Below are 27,746 nucleotides of genomic sequence, written 5' to 3' on the forward strand. Positions count from 1 at the left end.
TTTATTCTAGGTAAACTTTTTTTCTTCTTCTTCTATTTTGTTCATTTTCTGTCCTTTTCCTCTTCCCCCTTACCCAGACTCTTCTTCCTTGTCCTCTTCCTCTTTGGTTTTGTGTCTGAGTATTTGCCTTTTTATTCATCTTAAAGGTTTCACGTGGCTTTTAACTATTAGATTGGGTATGTTCCATCTCAGACAAGACTGATCCTCAAATGAAGTCTGGTTAAATAGAGCATTTTTCAAGTTCAGAAAACCTTTGAAAGCTTTGGGAACAAATGAATTGATATCCTTGGTTGATCTTTTATAAGCCCTGATTATAATTGATGCTTACTTAGCACCTAGACCTAACTGACACAAGTTCTCATAAATGCAAAGACTGTTAGAGACAGATGTACTGGAGCTGAGTACAAAAAGATCTAGAAGTGATAAAAAGTTGGTTAAATGCCAAGTTGATTTAAATTGTACCCTTGTATTCTTAGGAAATAAGAAAAGAAAAAAATTCTCATTGAATATATTTAAAACTTATTTGAAATGTAAGCAATCAAGATGAGAAATTAAAATACATAATTCTTTAAGAAAAATTAAGGAACTATTCAAGAAACTAGGTACTGAAAACTCTAAACTTTGTCATAGAAAGTTAATTATAAAAGGCTACATTAAAGACCTTTTAGATATAATTTAGAAATATGAGATTTACATCTCATTTATAAGAAGATGATACATTTTCCTATTAATTTGTTGAAAATACTTCGCTATAAAAAGTCTGAATATTCTGTCCATTCTAATGATTATAATTGCTTTAATGACAATAATCACTGAGGGAAGATGATTAAAATAGAAAAAAATGGCCATAGAGTAGGGTTAAATATATATTTGGTATCTGGGTTCTTAGGTATTTTTCAAAATAATTTTTATAATGGTATAATTTAAAAAGGTTTGACTCAAACTGCTAAACAAAACATTTCAAACAAACTGCTTTGAATAATTTCAATTATAAAAAATTTTTTTTTACTTTCTGAAGTGAGAATTACTATACTTTGAGATTCCAGTAAATTTCACATCAGTGGCAAAGTACTGCCAAAATTACTTCTGACATCATTTACTACTTAGTGCTATTCTTGAGCCCGAGCCTGAGAAACATTTTCAGATTCTGTGTGCTGTATCCTGAGAGAATTTGATGCAAAGAGGCCACTGCAAGAGTTACATGTCTGTTCTGCTTGGCCTTTAAAAGAAGGGGAGAGGGCAAGGCTGGTCTTGAGCATATTACTTCCACCTCCCTTTTGCCCCTGCTTCAGCTCCAGGGGAGCTGGAAATGCACAGGAAGAATCAGAAGACCTGGGTCGAGTCCCGGCTCTGCCACTTACTACCTAAGTGACTTTGGGTAAGTTACTTAATATCTCTGGGTCTCAGTTTCAGTACAGGGTTGTCGTGAGGATTAAGTAATACGATCAATGGAAATGTGCTTTGTAAACTCCCAAGGTATATAGAAACATACATTTCTATCATTGTAACCTTGGCCTTCTTCCCTGTTGTTCCATAGTATAGTGTCCTCAGCTATGTTATTTTTAAAGCAACCCAAAATGACTTAATTCCTTTTGCTTCTCCCTATGTCCTCTCCATGTTGGAATTCTTATTCCTATCTTCTGCATGCTTCAGAGTTAAATATTCTAAGAATACAAAACCAGTCTAGTTAAATTAATTTCACCATGAAGTGTAGATGACTGTTACCGCTTCTTACCTTTCACACTCCTACCTTTCTCCTTTATTCTTCTCAGAATTATGTGCTTAGAAATGTGAAGAATCTACTGCATGAATATTCAGACAGTGTTGGGGAGCAATGTTTTGGCAGAGGGAAATCCTATTACCTTAAATCCTATGACCATGAATTAGTAAGGTTGACTGGGAAAATGGGAATATGATTGTGCCTCTAGTCCTTTCTCTGCGGGAAAAGAGATGCAAGGAGTTTGGGATTTAAAAGCTCTTGAGAAGTCTCACTGAAAACCTAGACTTGAGGTGTAATCATAGATGGGAAAAGGGATTGAATGACCATAACTCTCAAAGAGTTATATCTGACTGGGCCTCATCTTTGCTTCTCAGTAAAGTAAGTTCTAGCCCACCCTCAGCCAAACTATGCTCATAATGCCTAGGATCTTTTCTGGGTGCTCGGTGTATAGAGGCTATGTGGAGCTAAGGAAGGAAAGAGAACTTGCCTTCTGGATCACATCTGGTTCCAGATCAAGGGATCTTTATGAGGGCGTAAAAGAGCTTAAATCTCTACCTGGTCCAGCCCTCCCCGTAATCTAAGAATGCTTGATCTGGCTATGTGTAAATAATAACAATAATAGCCACTTGCCGTGAACTGCTTGCCATTAATGCCTAATTATCATGGATCACAATAACAGTTAATCATGCCATGATTAGATTAACTTTCTTAAAGATTTTATTTATTTTCTTTTGTTTTTACAGCCTTGACCTTTTGACTTATGCTCAATATGGTTTCTTGCTGAAGTAGCAGTGTCATCTTTCATAACTAAGAATTAGAAATATTGAACTCTAGGAGTATTCAAATGCAATTGAAACAATTACATGCAGGGTTAAATGTATGAGTTGGTGGGGAAAAATTAGGTAAAGCTCATGCTGGCAAGGATGCAGTGATGTGAATACTCTTAAACATGGCCAACGGCAGTGTAAATTGATGTAATCCTTCTGATTTTTTCCAAGCCTAAAGAGTGTTTAAAACCAATAATCCCACAGTTGTTAATCTCTCCTAGGGAAAGAGCAAAGGAAATAAGCTAATTGCTGAGAGATGATCATTGCAGCATTGTGATAAAAACTAGAAGTTACCTAAATGCCTAACAATAATAAGAGAATGGTAAAATAAGTGATCTTCCAACTAATGGATGAAATATGATAGAGCTGTCATAAAAGATCATTATGAAGTCTGTAATGTCATGGGAAATATTTATGATGAGTGAATAAAGCCAATTTATAGATTTGGATGAGAATACATTCAAGGTAATGGCTTAGTGTAGTAGAATTATGTGTGTCTACATACACTTTTTTCAATTTTATAAACTTTCTGTCATTTTGTATTATGATTTTTTATTTGAAAAAGGAAAAGCAAGCAAAATAAAATTAGCAGGAAGGAAGTTGATCATAATTAGGGAATTTTAGTCTTAAAAATCCCTAAAATTTGCAAAAAGGATCTGAAAATATGAGAGTTTAAAAAAGTATGAGAAACAAAACATCACCTTTTAATTTTTAATTTTGCCTTTGCCTTCAGTGAGGTTAATGGCAATGCAGTTATGGTTTTTTCATGATAAAATACCATGGTCTTTAAACTTGTTCCTGTCTGTAATTAGTAAATGAAAACAACTGAACAAATAGAGTTACTTCTGCAAAGTCTTATCACCTATTTTCATTCTGTCCATACAGCCTACTCCCCAATTCCTTGCAAAATTCTCCCTTAATTATACTGTTCCCAAGATGCTTACACACCTTCAGAATTCAGGCTCTCCCAAGTGCTTTCAAATACAGAGCAAAATACATTTCTCCTATGAAATGTTTCTTTAATCTGTACTTACCTACCATTCATAATTTTAGGAATATGTTACTATGTAGTTATAATATTTTGTTTGACTCTTTGTCCCTGGTTAGCATTTGATATGTTATTAAAATATTAAGTAAAAAGTGAAGTTTTTATTTTGAGGTTTTCTTATAATTTCAAATATGTATCAGTCTATTCCACCAGCCTGTTTCTTGAGCACTTGTTATGTGGCTTTACCTCTCCACCCAGAACAGTGGTGAGCACATTTCCGTAGAATGATTATGTGCTAGACAGTGGAAACACACAGATGAGCAGTCTCTGCCCTCAAGGAGTCACAGACTAGCAGAGGAGCCCAGCAAGTAAGCCAACACCTGTTCATCCTGAGCAGAGCACAGAATACCTAACTGAGTCAGGAACCAATTCATGGAAGAATCAAGGCCTTCCCTGACTATTCCTGTTATAAAAACAGCAGTGTGCCATCACACAAATTCTCTTTCCCCTTTGCCCTGCTTTATTTTCTGCACATCTTGGTCCTGCCTCCAACCCCCGAAGTGAAGTCAGTGTGAGAACACTTTGTCTCAGCTAATTCTTCAGCATTCAGAACAGTACCTGAAACATAAGGGGCTCTCAATAAATATTTGTTAACTCTGGATGAATGAAGTTTGATGTGAATCTCGAAAGTCGTGAAAGGAACTTAGAACTTAGTTTGGGAAAAAAAGGGAGGAAAGTAAGAAAACAGAGTAACCAGGGAAATTCTAGAGGGCATGGTAGGGTGAGGTATGTTGGCAACAGTACAGGTGGGTGTAGTAAATGTCAGTAGACGAGGCTGCCAAGGCAGGTGGGGTCAAAGCGTGAAGAGTAAGGTGGGTTATGGTGAGGAGTTTGAATTTTATCCCTCAGAATAGGAACTATGGAAGGATTTTAGGCAGGAGAGTGTCATATACATTTCTCCTACGAAATGTTTCTTTAATCTGTACTTACCTACCATTCATGTGATCTTTGATTTAACAGATTGTTGCCTGGTATGGAAAATGGGTTTCAGTGAAAGCAGAGAGCCTGGAGACCAGTGATTGCAATAGTTAAGGCAAGAGGTGAGACCCTGGAGTTATCAAAATTTAGGCAAAATTAAAGAGTATGGGTAAGACTGCCTAGAGAAAGTGTGCAAAGAGAAAAACAAGGACTGGAGTCAGACTTCCGGGGAATTCGTTAAGGGGTGGGGAGAGGCATTAGGAAAGTCTGGCCAGGGAGGACAGGGGTTTGGCCAACAGGAATGACTGCTGAATCCATAAAATATAATGCTGGAAACATCAAGGAAGATAAGAACTAAAAAGTACCTAGTGGATTTGGCAATCGATAGGTGACTGGTAACTGTAGAATGCATTTCCAGTGGAATTGGTGCAGGAGGATCGCAACTTAGCGTTTCTTGAGAATGGGCAAAAAGAAAATGAAGTGTAGGCTACTTATAAGACCTTGGTTGTGAAGATAAAGAGCATAGAGGATGAGAATAAAGAGTAAAGGAGCTCAAGGGAAATGCCCAAGCGTGTTTTCATCAAAGGCACAGTGAAGCAAAGAAGGAAGGAGAAGTTGTAAAAATGGGAATAAACATTTTTAAGATCCCAGGCCATGGTAAGAAAGTGGGGCACAATAACGTGATTTCGCGTATGTTGAGGAACACTAGAGAAAGGAGGAGAAAGAAGTAAATAAAGATGTGGGCGAGGTTAAGTTGTTGGGTTTCAGGGAAGGAAGCTGAATAACTGTAATGAACTCTCTTCTCTATGAAGTAAAATCAGGTCATCAGTTGAAAGTAATGAGATCAAGAAGAGGCGATGAATTTTGAAGAGCGAGGTAAAGATTCAGAGACTGCCCAGGAATATGACAGAGGGAGTTAACCAAGAATGTATTTTCACAGCAGAAGTTTTCAACCCTTAGTAAAAGTCATGTGTAAAGCCTACTGTGACAGTTCATTCTCAGTTTCTAGTCTTTTAGTACAAGAAAAGTATAAGTGGATATACAAATGAGAAGAACTTTCCATGTTTATTAAACAGAAACTAACAGTTAACTCCTAGCCAATTTTCGCTAGAGGTTTTTACTAGGAACCTGATATTTGAAAGTCTGCACAAACATAATGACTATATTATTGCTCTATGACCTCAGCAAAGTTTAGTATTGGAAAATGCCCTGTGAAGGTGGATTTAAGCTTACCATTAACATTAATACAATCCTAGGAATGTTAACAAAGTTTCAGGGCTTCTTTTTTTTTTAATTTTTTTAATCTTTATTTACTTTTTATTTTTGAGAGACAGAGAGAGACAGAGTGTGGGTGGGGGAGGGGCAGAGAAAGAGGAAAGACACAGAATCTGAAGAGGCTCCAGGCTCTGAGCCATCAGCACAGAGCCCAATGCGGGGCTCGAACTCACAAGCCGTGAGATCATGACCTGAGCCGAAGTCGGACGCTCAACTGACTGAGCCACCCAAGTGCCCCAAAGTTTCAGGGCTTCTTGAGCTCATCTTGATGCCAGGCAGTGATATATTAAATAGATAAAAATGTTAATTAGGTACTTGAACATTCTAAGACACAGTGTGTGTGTGTGTGTGTGTGTGTGTGTGTGTGTGTGTGTGTACGCATGGGAGCACACGAAAGATATTAGTGTTTTAAAAGCTGTGATAGTTACTACATTGTTCATTTAGAGAACAAAATAAGGTAAGAAAATTTTTTAAAAACTGCTGTTTAATCTGTTGAGACCTCATCTGTCTATTGACCTGTCCACCTGTTACTGACTGATTCATGGAGAAAGATTTTCCTTACATGGACATGGTTTTAAATAAGGAATTTTTGTTAATGTTCATCACGGTTTTTGCATGACAGTTATAAAGAGTTGACACTTACTAGCTATGGAAGTATAAAACAGAATCCAAATAAGAAACTAAGTAATCCTGTTAAGAACATATACTCTTCACAGTTTTGGAGTTAATTTATAAACTACCATGGGATACTCTTGTTCTGTCACCAAAGGGGATGGCTCATCATGGATATACCACACCACAAAATTGATAGAGTTTCTAAAAAGAGCCTAAATAACTTATAGTCTCTTGCTAAGACCAGAGAGAGCTTAGAAAAATAGTCTGTCTCAAGTTTATGCTGCTGAATGTGATAAACACTCAAACAGAGAAGCATAATACTACTACTACGTGAGGCATCAAATTCTGAAATTAAGGAACATCCCTTATTTTAAAAAAATTAAAGTTCTTAGGTAAAGTTAAGACCTTGATAATTAAGTATACAACAGAATTATTTGTGTTAATCCAAGCCCCTGAGGATAAATATCTTGGAACATGTAATAGTTTGTATTGGTACATTTTACTGCTTTATTATATTCTCCTTCTCATAGTCATGTTCTCGGGAGTGCTAATGCTCCCGTCTGTAGACACCTAGGTGGGGAACATTAACTTGGATGAATTTTATAAAGACAATTTCTATATTTGGTAGGCTGATAGGATTTGCCCTGGTAAAGAAGTTTGCCTCTGGGTTCCTTTCTTCACTGGAAGAAAAATGAGTATGTTGCTAATTGACCAGATTCTCAGCCTCTCTTTTATATTTGACATTGGTTATTAACACCGATAATTGTAAGAATCACTTTGGAAATGTAAAGTGCCACCTGGAGGCTCATTTAGCATTGCGTGTTAGGTTTTTAACTTCTATAATTCACTAAGATAATATAGTCAAATTGCTTGACTCGAACCACTGAAAGAAAAACTGTTTATGTTTTATGTGGCATTATAAAGAATAGAACTTTACATTTGTGAAGCATTAATAATAGCACACTTTATCGAACACTTAATTTTGTACCAGACATGATTCTAAGCTCTTTATTTACTTTAATTCATGTAAAGTATAGTTGCTGCTTATGAAGAGTGTAACCACCTCACTGTCTTTTGTTCTCTCAATTGAGTCCTTCAGAGTAGATAGCATTATGGATAATTGGTGCTTTACAGGAGGAACTGTGGCACCTAAGTGTTATTATATCTACTTTATTTTATTAATTTCACGATGTGCTTAAAATGCAACTTAGATGGAAAGCACCTGATTTTTATCTTTTTGTATAAACTTCGAAGAGTTTAACATGAACAATCTAATTCTCTTGTTCAGCCTCTGCATCCACTGGGATGTGTGAAAAGAGCAGCATAACCTGGGCAAGATATATCCTCTTTTTTAGCCTGAGGTTTTGTTTTCTCTTCTGAAAAATAGCAATAAAAATATGCAATTTGATAGGGTTGTTGTAAGGATCATAGTAGCTGTTCAATAAGCGTTTTGTTCAGTCATTGAATGATTGAAACGCCTCACACATAGGTTTTTAATTACTGTTGATTCCATTTCTTTAGTTTTCTTTCTAGGCTGTGGAAAGAGCAGCTTTCCTTCACTGCCCATCTCTTTAAAGTGACGTTTGTTGATCCTGGATTGCAACATCAGCAGCTACTAATTGGAACTTTCAAATCAGGAGTTGGGTGTCCATCCCAAATTATCCCTCTTCAAAGGAAAACCAGACTGCTTCCCTGTCCCATCTTTTTCTTCAAATGAATTCCTTTTTCTTTTATACTTCTTTTTAAAATGTTCTTTTCTATTAGGATGTTACTAGTATAATGAACTTCTGTATTAGGACTTTTAAAATGCAATCCTAATATAAAAATCCACAAATCTTTTAAAAGTAAACTAGTTTTTCCCACAAACTAAAAGAACTGTGTTCTTTTAAGCTAATAGTATTGCCTGCAAAGCTATAAAATTTCCATCATTTTCCTAATGCAAAACCATTTTCCTTCACACTTTTGAAGTCCTATGTTTGCAACAGCCTTCATAAATTGGCGACCCCTATCCTGACTCTGACACAAACCTGCTCAGCCTATCCTGCTGTCGGTGTACCTGCTGCTTGCCATTGACAGGATTCTTGTCAAAACCGGGGATTGCATAAATTAGTGTTTAACCCTGGACAGGCTTTTTCTCATTTCAGTTCAGCTTTTAAAAGACTGTCGTGTCCTTATTCATATGTAATGAAAGTGAAATTTGACTACCATCATACACTTTATACTTTCAGAGTTTGTAAACTCTGAAGAGCATCATAAACATTCCTAGTCTTACTGATTTTTTTTTTTTTTGTTAAGCCTTAATTAGTAATCCTCAGTTTTACAAATTCCTGTACAAAAATGACATTATCACTAATTGTCTGCTGGCCTTTCCTTCTAGCCCAGAGGACCTACTTGCCTTACTTTTTACTTTAATAAGCAGCTTACATCATGTGTGTGTGGTGGGGGGGCGGGGGTGGTGGTGGGAGAGAGAAGAGAGGAGTATTAAGTTGTGTAAAGGAATATACGTTAAATAATCTTACGGATGAATTTAGAATTATTAAAAAGTGGATTGTTTTACCTTGATTCTTTTCAGAAGGGCACATATTAAGTGTTTGAAAAACCTAAGAAAATCTTTTGACTCCGTAATACTTCCTAACTTGTCCTTGCTGTCATTGTTCCACTGTGACTCTATGGACAAGGAGAAATAGCTTCATTCTCGAACAAGGAGAACAAAACACATATTTAATAAGAACAAATATGTATTATGTTCTTCTTTCGTACAAGATGATGAGCAAATTACCCTCAAGAGTATATTATCAGTTCTCCCAGCCTGTGTTGAACATCTAAAACAGAGTTCCTGAATTTCAGTAAACTGGAAATAGTATTATTACAGGAAAATATAGTATGTTTAATAGCCTTGATTAAATCAGGTGATATATGCTGTCTAATTTTCCTTTACCTGAGTTGACAGAGATAAGTTTCTCTCCCTTATTATTCTTAGAGAAAATCTTTGTGATACCTTTCTCTTTCTTCAACTATCTAACCGTCAAAAATGATTGAGAAGGTCTCCTAAACTTGGAAAGAGAATGATTTTTTTTTTAAAGCTAATTCCTCATATACTGAACATTTTGAAATCTCAATGGGAGGAAAAGAAATCCATAAATTTAAGCATACTGAAATCCACAAATTTAAGCATAGTTAACACCAAGATGAAATGTTATTTCTCTACTAACTTACTGAGGGAAAAGGGAATAAATGGTTGAGAACGTGAAGGTTAGAGTCCTTACGTTCAAGACTTCACTATAATTGGAGCACTCATACACCAGACCACCATGTATAACTCTTGAACTGCATTAACCAATTTAATATCTACAGGAACCCTATGAAATAATTATTAGCATTCCCATTTTACATACACGGGAAACTACAAATACGGGTTCAGAGTCATGAAGTAACTTGCCTAAAATCTTTGAGCTAGTAAGTTACAAAGCTGATATTCAAGTTTTGGATTCACTGACACCATCACACATGATCCTACGTTTTACCTGTAAATGAACGTAGATGGTACCAAACTATTTGAGGATTTTTGTGGGAGTTTAATGAAATAGTATATATAAAAATATTCAGCATTGTAAGTAAATGTGTACTTCAATATGTGATACATTGTTTTGATTAAGGTATCTTTCAAACAGTTTATTCAACCTTAATTCTCATGAATTTAGAGAATTTTGAATGGAAAAGTGAAGACATATGTGGGTAGAAGTATCAGCTGGAAAGTATCTTACATAGGGCAGAAAAAAAATCAACTTGTTCCTTTCACTTACTATTGTGTTGCTAAGAGAATTTAATCTGAAACCGAGACTCTCTTTTTATCCTCTAAATTTCCCTGGAATCTAGTTTTAGGATTATACTACATTTTAGCCATCTGTTTAGGTCTTACCCTTTTAGATAGTAGTCCTAATTTTCACTATTCGAAAGAAAGAGAGAGGAAGGAAGGAAGGAAGGAAGGAAGGAAGGAAGGAAGGAAGGAAAGAAAGAAAGAAGGATCACCAAATCACCATTTGTCGGAAAAACTGACTTAATATTATATATTCAGAATACACCAATGATAATACTGTGCCAAAATAATATCTTTCATTAGTGTATGGATTTCAATTGCGATGAAATTTAAGACCTTAGATTGGGGAAATAATTATTTTCAAATACAGAATGATATAGACCTACGAGTAGGTTATAGGGACTCTGCTTGATGACAAGTACAATATGAACAAGTAGTGATTGAGCAGCTGCTGAAAACATTAAAGCAAGGCTAGATTGCACTAATAGATTTATATAGAGTTTGTTCACTATGGGAAATAATAGTATTATGTTCCAAGCAGACTTTACATGGAATATTATCTGAAAACTAGGTTCTAAAGAATAGTAACTATTAAAGTGAAATAAAAGAAAAGACATTGAAGATGTTGGAAGATTCTAGAAATAATAGTATTTGACAAGTGATTCCAAGAGCTGAGTCTTTCCTTCTAGAAAGTAGAAGACTGAAGAGAGATATAATACTTGTTTTAAAATAGCTTAAAATCTTTCATATGGCAAAGGAAACAGACTCAACTAGAAATGTAGGTGGGACTTCTAGAAATGCAGATTTGTACTTTGTTGTGCAGAACAGAGAGCCTAAAAGAGCCTGAGTACCCCTCACCAGAGTTACCTGAAGGCGGTAGGTGGATCTTGTACTGAGATCAGATCACTGACTCCTGTAGTCCTTCTACAGGACTTTGTTAACTGGCCTGTTAACGGATAAGGGTTTCTAAACATCTGTTATTATGGTTCACTAAAGAGAAATATTTTCAGTTCATTATGCAGACTTTGTTAGTATGGGTTTTTAGGTATGAATGGGATTTAAATGTATAATGATGTTTGTCACATTGGGCCACTATCTGCTTGAAGATTTAAGTGTTTAACTTTTTTCCTGTCAGTCTTCCTTTATGTTCATTAAGGGGGTGAACACATCAGCAATGATTTCATTTCTTTGTTATTAGGCATGGCGACTTTTTTCTTATAGTTAAATAAAGCATGTCAAGTCACGTGTCCCCTCCCTCCTCCAAACTTCCATAGTTTTTAATGGCAAAGATCTGGCCTATATTTCCTCAATTTGACATGGAGATTTTTTTTTTTCTATTTCTGTTTCCTAAATCTGTATTACACGTCACTGTAGCATACCATAAGTGTTTGTCTCAGGTGGTCAGTTACATAATATGCATCGGGCTGACTTTTAGAGTAAGAAGTGCTCTGGCATTATGGTGCAGAAATCATTACTTTCAGAGAAAGAATTGGTTAACCCATCTTAAATTGTGTTATATTAGCCTGCCCATTTAAGATGTAAAAATGATATAAATTATGAGAGCGAAATGATTAACCACTTGTGATTAGTGCTCATATGTCTTGACCATAAGATATTCTAAAACATTGGTTGCTTTTGCATAAATAATTTGTAGGCATTGACCTAAAAACAGATCAACATAGATAGGCATTGTCTATTATGAATTGTCATTGCTGTACAACTTTTTAAATAGTGTTTCTAACTGGTTCCTTTTTATAGCATTTACCAAAATTTAAAGGGTATGATCTAAAGGCAAGATATTCAAAGAGACTGATCACATTAACTTATTTTTGGCTTCCTCTTAAAATGTTCAGATTTTATGCAAATCGTGTCTATAACTTTTGACTGATTTTCAAGAGTGCTTCTTTGCCAGTTTCCTCCCCTTTTTTGTTCTATTTTCCTTTTTTCTCTATAATAAATTAAAAAAAAAAATACCTCCCAAAGAAACAAAACCAGTGGTAACAATAGAATTAAACTATTAACAATTAAACAAACTATTCGTTTTAATGTGTAGATCATTTTTTTTTAATTTCAGTAGATAAAAATGGCAAGTGTGTGGCAAGAATCTTCCTCCTTGCATTGGCTCTTTCATTTTTTTTTTTTTCCAGTGACTCTTCCACTTTCCTTATCTGCCCAAAACGACCTGAGGAATAGCAGCAAACTTCCTAAATTTTAGCAAAGTCTGTGAGTCTAGATAGTTTAATTGAAGTGGGCACATATATTGTATTGTCAAAGGGTTACTTACTTCACAACAGTAGAGAACATAGAAGGCTTATTTGATAAACCCTTCCTAAGTATTAAAATGTCATACAGTTCTCCATGTAAACCTATGAGTTCATTATTATTTTCTGTGTGAGAAAACTGAGACCAAGAGAAGTTGAGTAACATGCCTCAAAGTGGTAGAGGCTAAACTGAGACTCAGATCTGACTTAAGAGACTGAGGTCTCAAATACCCATGTCATGAAGTATCTCTCAAGGAAATCTTTGAGTACATCGGCATATCTGGGAGCAGGATATGCTCCGTACCTTGATTTCTGGGCAAGCTTTTGGAATCTTTTTAATCTTAAGCTAAAGCAGCCAATGAGTTTTAGAGAGGTGCACATTTTTATAAAACATATATTCATTCTTTGGACCTCACTGTAGTATTTCAGCAAAGATTATGACCAGTAAATGATGTTTGTGCTAGGACAGAGACCTCGGGACAGAGGCCATCCGTTTACTTAAAAATGATCTTAAGCTAGCTATTAGAAAAAAGTAAGCCAAACTGTCTGAAGCAAGATATGTAAATATGCACTATGTGATGCAATGGAAAGGACTTTGGAGCAGACAGCCCGGAATCTTATTCAAGCATGGCCACTTATATAGCTTTGGGTAAATTACTTTGTTTCTTCATCTGTAGAGAGGTGAGATTAGGTAACTCAAAGCACTGTTACAAGGATTAAATGAGATAGAATGCAAAATGCCAGGCACACAATGGAATAAACATCCATTTCCTTTTTCTCTGTTCCAAGTTGTAAATAAACTCAGGTGTGTTTTTGAATGTAGGAGTGTCTGTACTTTCGCAATTTGGTAAGGGTGACATGTTTACTGGTCTCTTTTTCATATCCTCGTAGTTAAAATATGGATGGAACATTTTGAAGTTCAGCTCAATTTCCTTAAGTGCCTAAACTGCCAAAAATGGCTTGTCTACTTTATAGTAAAGGGTCGGTGATCTTAATGAAATTAGAGGAGGGACTGTGATGAAGAGTACGGTGTTTGCTTTTACTGTCATTTAAACATCTAGTTTTCTTCTGTGTTAAGTTAGTTGTCTTATGTAGGTTGTGCTCTAGCTGGCAGGGCATGGAGTAAAATCCTTGAACTAAGATTTCTGATAACTTCCTAATATAGCATCATCAACAATTTCAATTTTTGTATAAATCTAAAAAAATATACTCTTTTCTGAAAAGATCAGAACCACAGTGAAATGTCTCATTTTTCTCCTGAAATCCTGTGTGATACAGGAATGAAAGCATTGGGTTCTGTCAGCCATGCATTTTGGAACAGCTGTTTAGTAATTAGATCAGATTGAATCAGATTATTATTATTATTTTTTTTTTTTTGGTCTTGAATCAGTATTTTTCTTTTCTGCTATAAAATATCTGGTTTAAATAAAATATTCTTGGACATGGTACGTATTAAAGGGATGATCTTAGATCTGCTCTGAGGGAAGGGGAGACTCTAATTCTAAGTGGTATAATTCTGAAATGGTATCTTCTTTTACCCAAAGTTTCAAACATAGAGAAATTAGTCTATTACAAAATTACTTATTTTGGTTATATATGACACTCTCATATGTTAGTGAAACTTGAGATTTTTTTTTCCTCACCTAGGTGCAGAAGGTTTTATTACCAAATGAGGCATTTAATTCATTGAAGTCAAAAGAAGTGTTTAGATTTTCTCTGTGATAGAAGGCAAAGGCAAAAGGGTTCCGAACTCGGAGTCAGAGGCCTACTTTTTGGTTCCTCTTCTTCCACCAGCTCACTTTCTTTTTTTTTTTTTTTTTTTTACGTTTATTTATTTTTGAGACAGAGAGAGACAGAGCATGAACGGGGGAGGGGCAGAGAGAGAGGGAGACACAGAATCGGAAGCAGGCTCCAGGCTCCGAGCCATCAGCCCAGAGCCTGACGCGGGGCTCCAACTCACGGACCACGAGATCGTGACCTGAGCTGAAGTCGGACGCTCAACCGACTGAGCCACCCAGGCGCCCCACACTTTCTTATATTCATCAAGTCAGTCGACCCAGCTAGTTCCCCGTGTTCAGCAGAGGCTGAACTAGATGGGGCTAGTTTTTGTGCCATAGGGAGTTACAGAGCTTGGAGGGGCTGAGGAAGAGAAAGCCAAGGGGATACTGCTTGCTGACACATGTAAAACACTCACTGTAACCTGGGCCCATCTACTTTAGGGTGAAATTCTATATAAAATTTCATATGAAGCCAGAGTGCCACATTTACCCAAAATATAAACGATAATTCTGATATATATATTTTTTAATGTAATCTGCTCCGTTCGAGTATCTCCGATTCCTCTTCCAGTTCTGGCATTCATTATAACTATATTCCTCACCCTCATTCTTTGGGAGCAGAGTGAAAGACAGGACTGTGAGTCAGAAGACTTGTGTTCTAGCTCAGGTTACGGTACTAATTCCTTGAGCAAATAATAGTTTTTAGGTATTTGGATTACTGTTCTTTACAGAAACTTTCTGTTTTATAGAAAACAGTTTGTGGTTCCAGGCTACCACAAGCCTGGTTTGTTTTGTGATACAGCTGTAAATATTCAATTGGAACATATTTCTTAAACAAGAATAATTGGTAAATTAAGTTCAGCGTTGATCATAATACATGATTCTAGTGGGCACAGATGTTATAACCTTCACAGAAAATAAAAAACCAATCCAGCTTTTACTTTCAATTTTAAGTCACTCTAATATACTGGAATGTTAGTTTAATTGATTTAAAATAGGTTACTTAAAAATATTTTAAATTCTTCTTTACATGATTTTTTGTTCTTGTTTTTGAATGGGGCAGAGATACTTTATTTCACCTGTTTGGACTGTAACATAAAATCAAAGGTCAGAGTTTCAGTGGGGATGAAGAGGAAATGTTATAAATATCCAAGGTATAATCAAAATTGAGCACAACCTAAAAATCAATTCAGAAAGCTCCATAAACTTCAAAGTGGCTTTCACACATTAATTCATTCTCCTGGCATCCCAAGGATGAAAGCAGTTTAATTGTCATATTCTAGTTACTGATAACCACAGGAAGAATCTGAATGGATTGAAATGTGCCATTTTATTAATAAGGCATGTCAAGAAACATTTTATCAAATATTAAGGATCCACGACATCATCAGCACTATTCAAGGCACAAAGTATCCCACTGACATGGCCTATTTTACAGCCTATTTTTTTTAATATACTTCATTTTTTTAGAACAGTTTTAGATTCTTTGGAAAGGAAGATACAGAGACTTCCCATATGCTCCCTGCCCCCCACCCCTACACACAGCCTCCCCCATCATCAACATCTCCCACTAGAGTAATGCATTTGCTCAGAGTCCGTGGTTTACATTGGGCTTCATTGTTGGTGTGTACATTCAGTGGGTTTGGACAAATGTATAATAACATGTATCTACCATAATAGTATCATAACACAATGGTTTCACTACCCTAAAAATCCCCTGTGCTCTGCCATTCATCCCTCTGTTCTCCCTTACCCTGGACAACCTCTAATCTTTTCACTGTCTCCATAGTTTTGCCTTTATTACATGATGTTTTGGGAAAGCAAGTTTGTCTTTAACTTTTGTTTAGGTTTTGTATTAAAATGAATTTATATTTCTATAAACTGGCTACAGAAGCTCACCAGGCAGGCAAAAGGTGGCCTGGAAATTCACAGGGTGAGTGACTCATATGTGAATCACTGATAGAGATATGTACTCATTAATATTTCATTATTCAAAGTATCCTAAATTTCAAGGCTTGTTGTTGAGAGTACATGGTGTTCATTTCATATGCTGGATTATGTTTTTGTGACTACTATACAAATTCTGTGAGAAGGAACTGACTAGAAGAAATTTTATTAAATTACACACAAAATACCTATTAAAAGATGTGTGACAGTAGTAATAAGTTTTTCTAAGTTTTTTTATGAAGAGAATTGCCATCCCTGCTCCCCACTTTCACCAACCAAATAATCTCTGATTGTCTCCTCACAGAGTCATGGTTGTGGGAAAATGCCGAAGGAATGGTAATTTAAGAAGATATATGAATATGTCAGTGAAGCAGAGGAAAATGTGGCATTGTTGGCAAATAGAGCCCCCTCCCCCCCGCCCCACAACAAAATTTCCATAGAGATTTGGGTTAGCGTTTCAGCCTTAGAGACAGACAAGAAAGGTGGCAAACCCAAGCTTCCTGAATTTCAGAATTATTTTCCAGGCTGGCACTTAGGAGTAGGAAGTTTCCTCCTCCTCCCTTGGCCTAGCCCAGGGTTTCTCAATTCTGGCACTGATGGCATTAGAACTGGGTAATTCTTTGTTGTGTAGGCTGCCCTGTGCCTTTTAGAATATTTAGCAACATCGTTGGCCTCCACCCGTTAGATGTAGTAACAACTCGCCTACACCTTACCCTCTCACTTTGTAACAACCAGAAATATCTTCAAACCCACTAGATGCCAGTAGCATCCCTCAGTTGTAGCAACCAAAAATGTCTCCAGACAGTGGTTAAGGTCCCCTGGGGGGCAAAAAATCACTTTCAGTTGAGAACCACTGATCCAGCACCTTCCTTAAAATACTCATTTGTATGGTTCACCTTGTTTTTTCATTTTTTTTAATTTTTGTTTTGGGGTTTTTTTGGGTTTTTTGTTTGTTTGTTTTTTGATTTGTTATTTTTGCACTTCACCTTGTAGAACAGAGAACCCTACCTCTATTTAAATGTTGCATACCTTTTACTGAGGTATGATTCAGGTTCCGAGTGACTGATTTCCAATGAGCTTTTGTACCAGGGCTCATTTATAAATGAGGGAAGATGTATTTGTCTGTGTTCTCACTCCAGATACAGTGTATGCTGAAGATCATTCTCAAGAAAGATGTGACCTGTCAAACATGTTTCATAGGTGAAGTTGTCATCTCCTTTTTGCACTGGTCCTGGGACTTTTTATTTTCTTCAAACTGTCATTCCGTTCATGCTTGATGACACAGTGATTATTGTATTTTATATCTTCTTAATAAAAGGAGCAATAAACTAGTAAATATTGGCATGAAAAGAGGATGCATTTTGAATCTTAGTTATATAGTATTTTTAAACCAGGTTTAATCTGAAAACATGGTTTAGGGGGGCAAAAATCTGAGTCCCAATAAAATAGTTCTGAATCTCAAAGTTTAGGTGAAGATGACATTGGTCACTTTCATTTTATGAAAGTTATCGCAGAATTTGTAAAGAATCTTGCCTGAGAGTCAGAAACAGAATGGTGCTGGTCTGGACCCTTCCTTGAATAAGCTCTGTGACATGGAAAACTGAGTTCGCTTCTCAGGGTTTAGAGATTCCTTGTCTGTCAGATCTAAGGGGAGGGACAAGACTCTATGGCTTTCCAGAACAGTGCCAGCTCAAACATAGTGTCAGATTTTTAAAAATATGTTTTGAACTATCATATTATTTAATTTTTTTGAGTTTTAAATCTATTACAGAGTAGCAAAACCTAAAAGAGGAAGAAAAGTTAGGAGCAAGAACTAGGTATAAATGTCATTCAAGGATGACTCCAAGTAAACTCACCTATTAAGTTTAGCTGTGTATTATATAAAATGGAAAGAGGTATTCCTTCGGTGCTAAAAATGACTAGCTATGGAATATACGAAGTAGTTTCTGTGGGTGACCAGGTTTGCCCTCAAGTACTCTGCAAGAGGAATATTTAAAAGTTAAAAAGGCAAGATTGTGCCTTTGACGATCACTGAAAACCAAGCTGTCAGAATCATTTTTATTTTTTGCTTCTATCTTGCATAAAAAGATGGTGAAGACATCAAATAACGTGAAAGAAATCTCATGGTCGGTCATCTTTATAAAACCATCTAATTGGCTCTGGCTAGTATAGTCTGTGAATCTTTTAAACACAGTAGAGACAGCTTTTCAAATAGCAATGCCATATTATATAGATCCAGCTCCCTCACTCAACAAATGTAGCTTCCTACCTTTAGCAGTGTTTTCTATTGATAAATTATAGATTTTTAGATGTCCTCTCAGCCAGTTCCGCAGTGGGGTGTGGAGAAAAAGCAGCATTCCATTCTAATTCTTGAAATAATTACTTCATCCACTACAGTAACAAATATATGTTCATTCTTCTCAGTTATTAATATGCAAAGCTTCAAATGTTGCCCTATGTCATAAAATTAAATAGCCTTTTTTCAAATTTAGCCATAATATTTGACCATCATCATTCAAAACAGTGACCAGAGTAATTAAAAATAATTCTTTCCTTTCCTAAACACTTTGTGATTTTTCTTATTGCATTTAATTGATATTCTAAATTGTAGACCTAGTATCTGACACTTCTAACCATTTTGAGATTGATTGTCAATGAAAGGGACACAGGAAAGGAGAGCTAACCTGAAAGTTTGTCTCTAAGAGGCAGTTACTGAGTTATGCCGATACATTGTCGCATTTCTCCATTCTCTTATTTAGGTGATGATGACCCCTTAAGGATGATCATTAATTTTTGGCTATTGGTTTATTTCTTTTTACATGCAGGCTGAGATGTAAACGTTTAAGCAGTTCAGTTGCACTTGAATCAAAACCCAGGTTTGCCTTAGAAGTATTAGGGCAAAGTCACAAAGTTTTCCTGGGCTTCAGTGTCCTTTGTATAAAATGGAAATAATTGTTCTTTAAGAATACCGTGGAGGATGCCTAAGAATAAGAGTTATGTCCGTGCCATATATTAAGTAATCATTTCTAAATGATAGGATTTGATCAAATTATCTTAGCATATTTCTGCTTCTCTCAGGTAAAATTGTAATAGTTGGATCCGTAAAATTCGAAGAATAGAACTCAGTCTCTCATATAACTTCTTATGTTATTAATAGGGTCAAAAGAAAGCAATCTTTTGGGAAAGATGATTCAGAGATAAAGTGAGGAGGAGGAAGATGTGGGATACATTTCCAAAATCATGCAAATTATTATGTTCTGATAATTCAGTTGGAATTTAAACTCTACTTTTGAAATAGATGCTGTTCCTTTCATAAACAAAACTGAGAGCCAATATTTTTCTGTCTTTAAGAGGGAGCATACTTCATAGCTGCATTCATTTAAAAATACTAAAATTACAGGGTGGCAGCACTCAGTAAGAAACCAGTGTGGCTTTGGCTACATTTCTGTTGCTTCTAAGTTCTTTTCAAATATTACAATTAACTGTATTCTTTCTGCTGTTTAATCTGCTTCTCCTAATTTTTCCATGCTATTCCTTGAGCTGATAGATGTATCCCCTCAATAAGAAAGAAAATGAGAAGAAAGTAGTTTGTGTCTTACTGTGGTGATTGCTATGTCTTGCATGAAGCTTTCTTTATATGTAAACTGTATTTCCCTCCTCATTCCAATCCATTATTTTTTCCTGTCTCTAGATGTAAGGTTCTTAACGATGTTGGAGATCTCATCAGATGAGGACAGACAGCTGGTGAATGTGCTCTGGCTCTTCACCCCTTTTCCATATCTTACAAAATCCCCTTCCATGACAAATACCTACAAATATTTAGAAGCCCAAATATTCAGGAAAATTTTTATTATAATGCTTGTTTTTCTGTGTTTTCACACCCTTGTGTCAAGTCATTTGGTGAGGTAATCATGCTATTATTATGTGGAAATAGTTTCCTTTTCTGAAATTAAATTTGATTCTAATCTTACCACTGTCAAGTTCATTCTTCTGTTATCAAGGACCAAAAGATTTTTAACAATGTCCCTGCTTTTTTTTTTTTTTTTCCTTTCCCCTTGCCTCCCTCTGTTATAAAAGTTGACAGATGTGAATCCCAAGGCAGCTTAAGAGGGCATATCAAAATCGGCACCATAGAGTTATTAACTTAGGAAACTTGGAGCTATTTTGAGCATGTTTAAATCACTATTCTTTGCAAATAGGAGGAAGAAGGCACCTATGACCAAACGCTTGAGTTCCGCAGAGGAGGTGATGGTCAGCCAAGAAGATCCACTAGGCCCACACAGCAGTTTTACCAACCTCCCCGGGCGCGGAACTAATATGAGAAGGTAAACTTGACATTGTGAGGTGGTTTCCATATAAAGAAAGATGCTATTTATGCTAAACGTGTAAGTGCAATTATTGATGTTTTATAACATCATAGAAAAAACTGATATTTCAGACCTTTCAATTATAAAGTATGTAAGATTATACCATAGTCACAAGCTACTTTTGCACCAAATCTTTCCTCACACGTATAACCCCTAACCCCCTCTTTTCTCTATACTTACTCTCTTCTGTCGGAGGTGATGCCAATCAGTAAAATGTCAGTAAGTTTGAAAGCAGGAAGAAAATAAAAGGAAAACAAAGGACCAGATAACCACCAACTTGGATAATTGAGGTTTTTTATTATTTAACTAATTTCAGTCCTTTTTAAAAAAGAGGAAATGTTTCATTGTATATCTTCAGAAATTGGATGAAGGTAACATGATTGCTTACTGAGACGTGATGTGGCGGCTGTGTGCTATTGATCCAGAAACTTTCATCTTAGAGTTTCAGAGAGTTGCTATCTGAAAATCATCTTCAATAGGAAGGATGAGAAATATAACAGAAAAGTCAGGAAATTATGGGAGCAATCGAAGGCATCTCATTTTGATCAACAAAGACCTTAGTTTTTAATGTGTTATTAGAAGGTGATACTTTTGCTGTCTTTGGTAACATCTCTGTTTTTTCATTATGCCAGGATTTTTGAATATATTCAGAGTTTTCCCATTACAGCTTTTGTTATATATCACTGTAAAGACTATGAGACTATTTTAGACTTAACTTTATCTTTTTCTCAGTCTCTTCTTCTCAGTAACAAGACCATTGAGAATTTAAAGAAATTGTTCTCCATTTCTCATTTCAGCTATTCATTTTGTTGAGGTTGTTATCCACATTGTATTTCCCCCCCTCCTAAGTGACTCTCAATTTTTCAAAACAGCTGTGACTTTTTAGCACTTGAAATTGCAGCTAGTCTGAATTGAGATGTGCTGTAAATGAAAAATGCACATCAAATTTTAAAGACTTGGTTTAAAAAAGTAAAAGATTGGTAATTTGCAGTATTTATGTATTGAAATGAGAGTATTTTTGATAGATTGGATTAAATCAAATATGTCATTAATGTTACTTCCCCCTATTTGTGCTTTTTTTAATGAGACTAGAGGGAAATTTGAAATTACATGTGTGTCTCACATCGTGCCTGTGCTGGGCAGCACTGTCCCGGAGTCTTAGATCCCCTTCAGCTCTTCCGGAGCTCCTTCTCTGGTTACAAATCAATTCTGTCATCCTAAGTGAAGGAACGTTTTCTTCTGTTTTCTGGTCCTTAGCCCCTTGTGCAGTAGTCTGCCTGGAGTGGAAGTCTGGTGCTACCTGACTTATGATTTACCTGAGCAGGCCAGAGTACCAACTTTTTCTCTTATCACGGGCTTTTCTTTGTGCTTAATACAAGGCCATCGAGTAAACAGACGTGACCTACCATCCATAGTTATCACAGAAGGACTGATTCTCGACTTTGGGCATTTTTCTATAGCGAGAACTGACCAAAGCAGAGTCAAAGTATAGATAATGACTTCCGCAGCTTCACACCGTACAAGATTGAACATCCACTTTTGACGTAAGTTCAGTTGCTTACAATGAAGTCACATGTAAGGTGAATGAAAACTGAGAATTCCCTCATAGCTTTCTGAGGGCTTCGCATTGTTTAAACCAAGGTTTTAAAATAAGGCTGAAGTGGGACGCCCAGGTGGCTCGGTCAGTTAAGCCCCTGACTTGGGCCCAGGCCATGATCCCACAGTTTGTGGGCTCATGTCCCACACTGGGCTCTGTGCAGACAGCTCAGAGCCTGGAGCCTGCTTCGGATTCTGTGTCTCCCTCTCTCTGCCCCTCCCCCACTTGCAGTCTGTGTCTCTCTCTCTCTCTCTCTCTCAAAAATGAATAAAACATTCAGAATATTTTTTTTAGTAAATAAAATAAAGCCGAAGGTTCTCAACTTCCTGATTGCTCTAGGGTAGTGGTTCCCTAGCAGCGGATGCAGGACTGGGACTCCTCAAGGGTGTCCTGAGGCCACAGAATAGAAGGGGGGTAGGGCCTGGCAGGGCTACCAGTGGAAAGGAGGAAAGGAGATGGTGAGAGTGAGTAAGGCTGCAGCCAGAAGCCTGGAACAACATCCTCTTGGCCCTTCTTTAGTTTCTTTCATATGTTTTCTAGGTTAGGCTTCCATGGAAAATTACCTCTGAAAAAGAACATACTGCCTAAATCAGGAACCATAGCCCCACAGTAATTGTGGCTCATTGATACCAAACAGTACAATGCAGACTGTTCCCAATCAGCTGAAACATCACAGTGTTAGTGGTTTTCTGCTCCCTGGCTTAAAATGCCCATTTTTCCCAGATGCTTGCTTTGGATTGTACTGTTGATGTGGGAAATGTGTGACACAGAGATTCTGGATTCCTGACATCAGTGAGAATAACTTTGCTGGTGGGGGGCAGTTTCATGATAGCATCACTAAAAAAAACCTCTCACTACAAAATTTACTCCAAAAAATAAATAGTCAAGACACGTGATCTTGGTTGAAACAATTATTATTTTTTTATTTTAGTTCAAACATGGAAAGATTATGAAGTAGAATTATCTTTTTGATATACTGTCTGTGAATGGGAGGTTCAACAATAGTAAGAATTATACTTTTTGTTCTTGTCACGCAACCCAATATATTATTTTCTTCTTGAGAGGAAAGGTATTTTTATTTCCTCATTCCTGGTTTCCATTAACCTAAGCATTTAAAAAGTAGATATGCATTGTAGCTGGCCATTTGACTTCCAGCAGATATAAGTATGAATTCTAATATGTGCTGAAATTTTTCTCAGATTTTGTTATCTAAAATTATTCAAGATAGTAAGAAACACTTCAGGCACTTTCTACTCTCACTTTTAAAAAATCTATAATTTCATAGTAATACTTTTTTTTAATGTTTCAGGTACTTTGTTAGGTGATGAATGACACATAGTAGCTGTTCAGTAAGTGTTTATTAAATAAGTGTATTTTGATAAAGTTTTTGATAAGATTTTGTAAATTACATAATTTACACATTCTTTGGTTGTCCTGGAGAGTTTTTCCTATAAGCCCTCTCTCCCACCACCACCACCTCGTCACGTGCCCATACACTTCCCCTCGAGGTGCAGAGGGAGTTGGATTCAACTTGGTCTTGGTCCCAAACACACCGTCAGTGACTCGCAAAAGCAGGAGCTCCCTGGGGGTCTGGGCAAGGTGGGAGAAGGAGGTCTCAGGGAGCGACGTGGGCAGATAGGCCCAAGTCTGAGACAACGTGGTGGAGAGTCAGATCTGGGCCTTGAGGGGGGAGAGGGCCCAAACACCAAACTTCTCGTTCCTGGACTTGTTAGAATTGTCACAGACAACTCAGAAATATGAGTAGCTATGGATGGAGAAATTATACCCAATTCTTTTATCAGTGAAACCGACCATAACTGTGTGCATCTGAAGAGGTTTCTGATGTAACTGGAGTCCTGGGAACTAGGTACCAATTAGCAGGGGCAGGAGAATGCTCAGAAATAGTTTGAAGCTTCATTTTTTTTCTTGGTCGGGGAGAGCCCTCTGAAGACACTCTGAAGGCCGAGGAGGACTGAAGGGGGAGAGGCAGAGTTCACAGGAAGTGGCTCCAGTGGCAAGAGTAGAACATGTGAACCCAAACAGTGCATGTTAAACGTATGGATTGGTGGTGACTCAAGAATGTAGCTTTAGACGCATTAAGAGTTTGATGTGTTTGGTGACAATGAACTTCTGAATAAGAGTAATGTGATGAAAATTAAGCTTAGGAAATATTGCTGTTGGATATGGGGTGCGTTACAGCCCTATAACCCATGGGAAAGACTATAAGAAGCTATCGCAGCATTCCAGTGGAAGAGTGCACATCCCGTTGTGAAAAGAGAGGAGTGGCAGACCTGGGTGGGAAGACTTTGTAAGACACATCAGCATGAAGTCCCCCTACCCACCACGAGGCCACCAAGGCTAGTGCTCGGCGCAGGAAGCCGTTTAATAAACGTTGACTCACGTTGAGTATTCACTTCCAGTTTCTTATTTGTGTGATGAAAGAATGGTCTTCAGGCTTTCACGTATCAGCCAGAAACCACAAACCCAAGAGTCATGCATAGACTTATTACCTAAATGCTGTGACTTAGTTTTTTCCGAAATCCAGGTTTAGCTTTCAGCTGGTAAAAGATACATTTTTAAATGTCAATTTTTTTTTTTTTTAATCTGATCCAGCATCCTTTTGCAACACTTTGCAAATCAAGGTCAGGGAAATTATTGCTCTAAAGATAGCCGCTGCAGAGCCCTCTGGTGCCAGCAGGCTAGACGTCATGTGAGGATAGCAATACCCGAAGCTCTTCATTTCTGAGCAGGACACTGTTACTTCGGAAGACTTGTGAGCTGTTTGTATGCAGCAAGGGCACTCTGCCGCCCCTGCCCGAGTGTTCTTTAGTGCATGAGGCTGAAATACGACCAGGGCAAACAGCTTCTCTCTCCGCTTCTCTCAGCTCTGTCTGTCATCACCACCCAAAGAGGTTCACCTAGAGCAGTGCCTGGTAAAGACTGGGAGCGGGCGACAGACCCCCATCAATTACCTGTGTGGACTGAACCAATCCAGAGGTGTTCAAAGGGGAAATGGAGGGAGGTGGGATGCGGGTAGAAGTGGTTCACTGAGAGTGTGCATATCTTTTTTAGGCCATCCTCTGTTAAATACTATTCAGTTAACCCAAATTCCTAAAATCAGCATGCCAGCAATAATAGGGCTCACGATGACAGACACATGCTCTAAGAATTTCTAGAAGAAAAATTATTTTGGAAGATTTCTATTTTTGTTTATATATTGATTTATAGAAGTTATGTTTATAAATTAGATAGCAGTGCCCAATGTATTCTACTTGAGATCTATTAATGTTTATACAAGCGCTCCACATTTAGGTATGTTTCAGCAGAAGTGTATCTTGAGTACGGAAAAGTCAACTTGAGGATCCAATCTCACCTTCCCCCTCTCTTTTTAAATAGAGTCTTTGTGAAGAAAGGAGCCACTGACTGAAACATCCTGGTCAAAACCTGTTGATAGACCACCTACTTTCCCTTCAGAATAAATAAGGTGCAGCCATGATGGATATTATTATTGGAGAATGGAACAACAGATTTTAGAGGGAAAAAACCCCAGCCCACATGGAGAATGGGAAAAATACTAAGTTAACTAAAGCAAGTACCTTTTACAAGTGAAAGAGAATCTTTTCTTCTGCCATCAATAAAACCAGTGCGCTGTTATATACATTGTTTTACTGTATGTTTTATTTGCTGAATATTATCTTTCTTGTTCGTCTGGTATTCACCCCATATTATAGCATCACAGCATACTGAAGACCCTCCCCATAATTACAGAATAACCTGACTGACACAGCTTGCCACATGTCATACAAAAACAATGTGTAGCCAATTAGCAGTTCTTGGTAAGGTAAAAGTTGCTAAATGTGATAGCCAAAAGTATCGAAAACTTGAATATGTTGTGTTTAACACTCTGCTAGCTTTTTCAAATGTAATTCAATTAAAAGCCAGGCATTCCCTTCCTTTTAAAATTTGCAGCAGATCTTTCAAGATGTGTCTGGTTGTAGACAATGGAAAACCCAACTCAAACCGGCTTAGACACTAAATGGAATCCACTCGCTCACTGAAACAGTAGGTTTCAGTTGGTTTAATTCAGGGACTCAGAGTTGTCAACAAAGACCCTGATTCTTTGCATCTTTCATTTCTGCTTTCTCTGGCATCAGTTTCATTCTACAGCAGGCTGCCCCATGGGACCATGAGGTGGCTTCAACTCCCAGAGCTGTGAAGTCCAAGGATGGGGTTGGGGTCACTTCCAGAAGTACTCTCAAAAGAGAAAAGAAGCCTTTCTCCTGATACTGCATTTACCTATATTGTGCTCTTTTCTGCCTGGGAAGCAGTGACTTCAGCAAGGGTCTGTGGATTAGTTTAGGCCTTCGATCCAAGTGCTTTGATATTATAAGTGGAGGTGGAAGCACATTTTGAGGCAGAAATGTGTGTCTGAAAGCCAACATACTTGCCAAAAGGAGAAGGAGACCAGAATGTCCATTACAGAGAACAAACATGTCTAAACTATAAATTTTGTGTGATAGGATGAAGACAATCTTCCCATAGTCTCAATCCTGTGAGGCCAGAAGAGAACAGTTAAAAAGAAAGAATAAGAAGAAAGGAGGGAGGGAGGGAGGGAGGGAGGGAGGGAGGGAGGGAGGAAGGGAGGAAGGAAGGAAGGAAGGAAGGAAGGAAGGAAGGAAGGAAGGAAGGAAGGAAGGATGGATGGATTTTGTTCTCAAAATCCTCTGGTCAAAGTAATTGACAACATGTCATACTTTGCTTTGAAGGAGAGGGCTTTAGGATGGTGCTCAAGGCCTATTCTACATTTTCTTTATTAACCCACAGTTTATTGTTTCTACAACATCATAATAAGTGAACGGGTGCAGGTGAAAATGACATGGCTAACAGTGTTGAGTTTTCTCTTTTCTGTCTTTTGTTCGTTACCATTGCTGTGCATCATAATCAACTAGGAATGGGGTGACGTAGGCATGGTATTTTAAAAAAGATCTCCAAGGAATCTAAAGTGTCTCCTGGGTTGAGAACCAGGGGAGGAACCATGGTAGTTTTGATTAATTTGACGGCTGATAGGTCAGTAAGGGAAGAGGCAGAAGAGCTTAAACTTGAGGTAAGTGGTTGTCCACGTTTTCTTGTTTAACAGAACAATCATACCGAGTGCAGTGTTACCTAGAATAGACTCTCGATGGCTGGCACTAGAAATGGCTAGTGGTTGGTAACTTGGCAGTCCCTAAGAACAGCTGTGTATGAAAGATGTGATGTATATGATTTGACCTGAAAGTTTAAGTACAGCCAGGGGGCCAGCCTCACTGTGGCTGGTGGAACACAGAAGGGCAGGAGTCCGTTCCTGACAGAGCAAGATGTACTGGGCTAAGTATACCAAAAGATAAGCTTCTCTGTGTCTTTCTGTAAGTAGGGCCGCTGCGGGCCTGCATGTGCAAGTGGTATGTGATAATAATCGTTACGATTGGCCAAGGTTTTCCTAGGTGCCAGCACTGCGTTAAACACCTTGCACTTGTTGTCTTTTGTAACCTTCACAGCAACTCTTGACATACGCACTTCTATCGCGACTCTGCAGCTGA

General features: G+C 37.3%; 1 protein-coding gene across 7 annotated transcripts in view; it reads left to right on the forward strand.

The window, feature by feature from the left end:
* Positions 1-25,828, forward strand: part of TDRD3 (tudor domain containing 3) — a 160,732-nt gene extending 134,904 nt beyond the window's left edge. For 3 of the 7 annotated variants that reach the window (XM_042977692.1, XM_042977709.1, XM_042977739.1), the window contains 3 exons: positions 1,293-1,378; positions 20,406-20,531; positions 25,567-25,828. In XM_042977692.1, coding sequence (XP_042833626.1) covers positions 1,293-1,378; positions 20,406-20,531; positions 25,567-25,597 — 243 coding nt within the window. In that variant the 3' untranslated portion in view covers positions 25,598-25,828. Of the gene's footprint in view, positions 1-1,292; positions 1,379-4,555; positions 4,605-20,405; positions 20,532-23,479; positions 23,520-25,566 lie in introns of those variants that run through there. The other 4 variants (XM_042977702.1, XM_042977721.1, XM_042977730.1 and 1 more) reach the window with 4 other exon arrangements.
* Positions 25,829-27,746: the final 1,918 nt, after the last annotated feature.

Source organism: Panthera tigris, chromosome A1 (genome assembly GCF_018350195.1).
Source record: "Panthera tigris isolate Pti1 chromosome A1, P.tigris_Pti1_mat1.1, whole genome shotgun sequence".
Taxonomy (NCBI): domain Eukaryota; kingdom Metazoa; phylum Chordata; class Mammalia; order Carnivora; family Felidae; genus Panthera; species Panthera tigris.